The 5,570-nt window shown below is 39.2% G+C and overlaps 1 protein-coding gene across 1 annotated transcript in view; it reads left to right on the top strand.

Moving 5' to 3' along the window:
* The first annotated feature begins 3,314 nt into the window (after window positions 1-3,314).
* LOC111527975 (calcium-binding mitochondrial carrier protein SCaMC-1-like) overlaps window positions 3,315-5,570 on the top strand; it is a 51,359-nt gene continuing 49,103 nt past the window's right edge. The window contains exon 1 of the mRNA XM_026449152.1: window positions 3,315-3,497. Within this exon, the coding sequence (XP_026304937.1) occupies window positions 3,315-3,497 (183 nt within the window). The remainder of the gene's footprint in view (window positions 3,498-5,570) is intronic.

Here is a 5,570-nt window from a genome sequence, read left to right as displayed (position 1 = left end):
TTCCATGAGAGCCTCTGACTATAAACTATAATTAACTAGAGATTTTCCCTTGGGGATCCCTGTGCACTAATTTAATTAATTTTACTTTATTATCTGTTTTAGCATGTTTTAACTTAATATTTAAGAAATCTAAAATATCAAATTAATTGGCCTTTTCCCTTCCTTTGCATTCTCTAGCCGTGATATGAGTCCCACAGCTAAATATGATCAGCTTATTTTCTCAAATTTATAAAAGGAGTGGAGTGACAGGATATTCCAGAGGCGTGACTCCAAGTTTCTTAAAGTTTCTTATGTCAGTGTGTTATAAACTGTGTGGTTTATGAATCAGCAAAACTGCTCTTGGGAATATTTTAGACATGAAATCTTGAGGCTGGGCACGGTGGCTCACACCTGTAATCTCAGCACTTTGGAAGGCCGAGGTGGGCGGATTATCTGAAGTCAGGAGTTCGAGACCAGCCTGACCAACATGGAGAAACTCTGTCTCTACTAAAAATACAAAATTAACCGTCGTGGTGGCGCACACCTGTAATCTCAGCTACTCAGGAGGCTGAGGCAGGAGAATCACTTGAACCCAGGAGGCAGAGGTTGCGGTAAGCCAAGATTGTGCAATTGCACTCCAGTCTGGGCAACAAGAGTGAAACTCTGTCTCAAAAATAAAAAATAGAAATGAAATCTTGAACAGTCATTATCTGGACACTTGTTTATAAATATGAAAAATGTCTTGGCTTTTTCCTTAATTTGCACAAGGTCTGTATGAAAAGATGCTATATCCACTTTCCCAAAAGGTAAACATACAAATTAGACTTAGATATTGAATTTTAAGTAAACCAGAAATACAGTTTATTAATTTCTTGGTGAATTAAAATCTGCAATATTCATAAAATCTATTTATATTTTTCCAAATGTTAATGAAGTCATAGAAATTTGCATTTAAGTGGATTAAAATGCAATTTATAATACAGAATATAACCTAATTATATAATTAACCTAGTATAATTTCATATTAAAGAGTTAGAATATTTTGAAGCTTTTCTGAATTCTCTACTTTGTATTTTAAAAGCTAATATTTTAGTGCTTTATGTGCATTTTAAATTTATTTTTATTTTTTCACCTCTCCTTGTCATATGTGCATATTTACAATGTTTGAAAGTATTAATAGAAAACTCATGCATTTAAAACTATAATTCATAGCAAAACAGTCGAGTTGGGGCTCCTTTTCCTTCTCTAAAATAAACAAAACAAAATAGAAAGTCCTAAATACAATTTCATGGTATCAGAATACCTCAGTCTCCTACCAGTGTTGTGAATGGAATAATTACAAGAAAGTCACCAATGTAAGCAAAGTAATTCAGAAAAATGTGTGAGCTCTTATACTTAAATTTGTGTTTAAAAAGACTGAGTTTTTCTTTTTTTCTCTATGTACTTTATACTTTACTTTCAAGCTCCGATCTACTAGAATAAAGAAAGGCTGACTGGAACTTCCCTTTACAGTCTTAAACTTACATGAATAGTATTCTTCTCTATCCCTCCTTTTTTGCCTCTATCTTTTCAATTTTTGTTGAAAGAGACTAGGCCAAAGATATTTTAAGATGTCTATGTATAGCTACATTATAAAGATTAGATGTGTTCTAAAATTGTGATTTAATAAATTTAACTGTAATTATATAATTTATAGTATACCAAACAACCAGTAATACATTAGATCAGTCAATTTTTCCAGTTTTTCAGGACACAGATATTTCTGCCATTTTATAAATTAAAGATTTTGAGTTACTTTAATATTTGGGGTTGTATCATACTTCTCAAGGTTATTAAAATGTAGTTAAAATGTGCTCTCACTGTAAAGTGTTAAAATTCAGAAGAATATTTGATATAATCTTTTTCCCTCTTGTTAAATGCCATGTTTAACATGCGAAATTAGAGAAATTTAACTTTCTCAGGTTGGGATAGGGTACTTAATAAACAATTAATGATGGAATTAAGTTGTTAAATTTTCTAAAAATTGAAATGAATATAAGTGCACAATTAACATAAATTTGAGTAACCAAAGTCAATTTTTAGACAGATTATTCATTTTTTTCTTAATAGGATTAATAGAAAGATATGAAACATATAATCAACTCATACAGTTTACATAAATGTGACTAATATAAAGCACATCTTGATAAATTAGTATGTGTTATCATACCTCATAATTAACAAGCAATTAGAAATTAAATTTGTTTATTTGAAATTCTATTCTAAAATACAGAGGAAAAATAAACGGCAACTGGATCCCTTAATAGCCCTATAGATAATAAAAATCAGAGATTGATTTAAAAGAAATGCATACCAAAAATACTTTGAATGCTTCAGATCTACTTGAAAGTATTTTGCTATTTACTTTTTCTCTATATTTTAGAACAAAATTTATGAATAGAAATGTGGCATACAAATTGGAACTGTTATGATGTGTGTTTCATATTTCTGGATTTGGAGAAATGTTCTAGTTTTAATCGTATGTATCTTACCTTTATTTATTATTTATTTTTATCTTTCGTTTATTAATAGAGATAGAAGTATTTCTGCACACAACCCAATTAACTGGAAAAAGGTTACATAAAAACATGAAAGGTCTAATCCCACTATGGCCAAAATAGGTTTGCCAACATGGGCTCGGCCGGCAAGGAGGAAAGAGAGAGAAGGGACAGGGCAGAGGCTCCTCAGGAAGCCTTTCCTCTTTAGACCTCTTTTGCGGGGTCGCCGGGGTCCTGACCTCTAGGTGCAGGTCCTCCTGGGAGGAAGGGTGGCACCAGAGTATTGGATGCTGGCATAAGAGCGGGTCTGAGAAGCTCACTCCTTGCCACATCTCCCGCGGCAGTGACTTCCGGCAGACACTGAGTCTGCACCGCGAGAATCTCACACCCGCGAGTGCCCTTTCGAGCCTGCTGGGGAATACGCTCCCTTTCCCCAAACGTCCCTCGGCTCCCCTGTCGACCACCCGTCCAAGCGTTCTGGGTACCCAACGCGACACGTCTGGCTACTCAACTCACGTCTGGCACCTCACCTCACACCTGGCGCCTCAGGTGTCGCGTGGCGCCTCGACCAGAGGTCCCACAAGGTGGCGCCTCCTCTCCGTGGCGCCCGAGAGCCCGCAGGCGCGGGTGGCTTGGCCCGCGTGGGCTCCGAACTGCAGCGGCTCCGCCAGACAGTTGCAGAAGCTGGCTGACTGCCGGGACCCCCTGCTTTGCGCAGCCAGGCGTCGAGGAGGCGGCGGCAAGTGCCGCGGTGCGGGCGGGGTGGCCTAGTGGTCCCCGCAGCCTCTGGACCCAGCCATGCTGCTCTGGATGCAGGGCTTCGCGCTGGAGGCGGTGGCCTGCCAGGATGACGATGACTACTTACGCTATGGGATCCTCTTCGAAGACCTGGACCGCAATGGGGACGGCGTGGTGGACATCATTGAGCTCCAGGAGGGGCTGAGAAACTGGGGCTCCGCGTTTGACCCGAACTCCGAGGAGGTGAGACCGGAAGGTGGCACAGGCAGCCAGGGGAGACGTTGGGCAGAGGGTGAAGTAAACCCTGCCCTTTCCAGAGCTGCTTTCAAAGGCCTTTGGAGTAAGGGTGGGGTTCTCCTTTGTGGGCCTCGTCATGCAGAATAATGCCACCCGGCGAAACATGTTCTCTGTCTTCTTAAAATAGCCACTTTCCGGCCAGGCGCGGTGTCTCACGCCTGTAATCCCAGCATTTTGGGAGGCCCAGGCGGGTGTATCGTCTGAGGTCAGGAGTTCGAGACCAGCCTGGCCAACATGTTGAAACCCCGTCTCTACTTAACAAATACAAAAATTAGCCGGGCGTGGTGGCGCGCCGCTGTAATCCCAGCTACTCCGGAGGCTGAGGCAGGGAATCGCTTGAACCCGGAAGGCGGAAGTTGCAGTGAGCGGAGATCGCGCCATTGCGAGATTCCGTCTCAAAAAAAAAAAAGAAGAAAAAAGAAAAGAAGAAGAAGAAGAAAAACACTTTCCTTGGTGACAAAGACCTCCAGGGGCCTTTTTGGGAGCTGCGGTTTCTGGTGACTTGTTCAACATTTATGGAATCAGCACACAACGTCAGGGGCCATGTTAGCCTTTGTGCATGGTAAAGGACCATCTCTTAGCGGTTTCTCTGCCCAGGGCAGTGTGCTTCGGGGTCGTCTCCAAACGACAGGCACAGATAAGAGCCCCAGAGCTATTCTCTTTCTGACATCCACACCAAGGTCTAGGGGAAGTCAGACCTTGATCCATGGGTTTACACTTAAGCTGATTGTTTTAGAACCTCACCTAAATTAGGAATACCTTCCTTTCTAGGCCAGTCTTGACTTGGTTATTTTTCAACTATTTACATGGAAGTCTCAGGATATCAAGAAAAAAATTATTTTATTTCTTCTCTGTCAATGGTTAGCAGTCTTCACATGTAACTCCTTTTGAATTTTAGGAGTTATGTCTGAAGACTGTAAAGCTTTTTTGTCGGTGAGTGTTTGAGTGGTTTTTTTTTTTTTTTTTTTTTTTTTTTTTTTGGTTATTGCTAGAAGTCCAAACCATCTGGACTCCTCTTTAGTGATGCTGGGCATCTTTTCACGTGCTTAGTAGCCATGAAAAGAAGTTTGTATAACTTCTTTGGAGAAATGTCCAAGTTCTTTGCTCATTTTCAAATTAGGTTATTTGTTGTTGTTGTTGTTTTTAGGAGTTTTCTATATAGTTTGCGTATGAACCCTTTATTATATATATGATTTGCAAATATTTACTTCCTTTTTATGAGTCTCCTTTTTACTTTTGATGCACAAAGTTTTAAATTTTCATGAAGTCCAATTTGTCATGTTTTGGTTGCCTGTACCTTTGATGTCATATCTAAGAAATCATTGCCAAATCCATTGTCGAGAAGCTTTTGCCCTATGCTGTCTTCTCTAAGAGTTTTATAATTTTAAGAATTGCATATAGGCCATAGATCCATTCTGAATTAATTTTTAATAGGGTCCAGTGTCATTCTTTTGCATGTGGATATTCAGTTTTCCCAGCTCCATTTGTTGATAAAACGGTCTTTTCCCTATTGAATGGTCTTTGCACTGTTGTCAAAAATTATTTGACCACATAAGAGTTCCTTTCTTGGCTCTCTATTCTATTCTATCCTACTCTATTGTATTCCATTGGTGTATATGTCTGTCTTTATGTCAGTAGCACACTGTTTTAATCACTCTTGTTTTGTAGTAAGTTTTGAAATCAAAAAGTGAGTCCTCCTGCTTTGTTCTTTTTCAGAATTGTTTTGGCTATTTGGCATCCCTTGAGATTCCATGTGAATTTTAGTATGGGTTTTTCTACTTCTGCAAATTCATCATTGGGATTTCGGTAGGGATTGCACTGAATCAGTAAATTGTTTGGGGTAGTATAGACATCTTAACAATATTAAGTCTTCCAGCCCATGAACGTGGGACATCTTTCCATTTATTTATGTTTTCTTTAATTTGTTTCAGAAATGTGTTATAGTTTTCATTGCATAAGTCTTCTACATTCTTGGTTATGTTAATTCCTAAGTGCTTTATTCTTTTGATGCTTTAATGG

Source organism: Piliocolobus tephrosceles, chromosome 1 (assembly GCF_002776525.5).
Source record: "Piliocolobus tephrosceles isolate RC106 chromosome 1, ASM277652v3, whole genome shotgun sequence".
In the NCBI taxonomy this organism is placed as follows: Eukaryota; Metazoa; Chordata; class Mammalia; order Primates; family Cercopithecidae; genus Piliocolobus; species Piliocolobus tephrosceles.
This window is presented reverse-complemented; position numbering and strand designations above follow the sequence as displayed.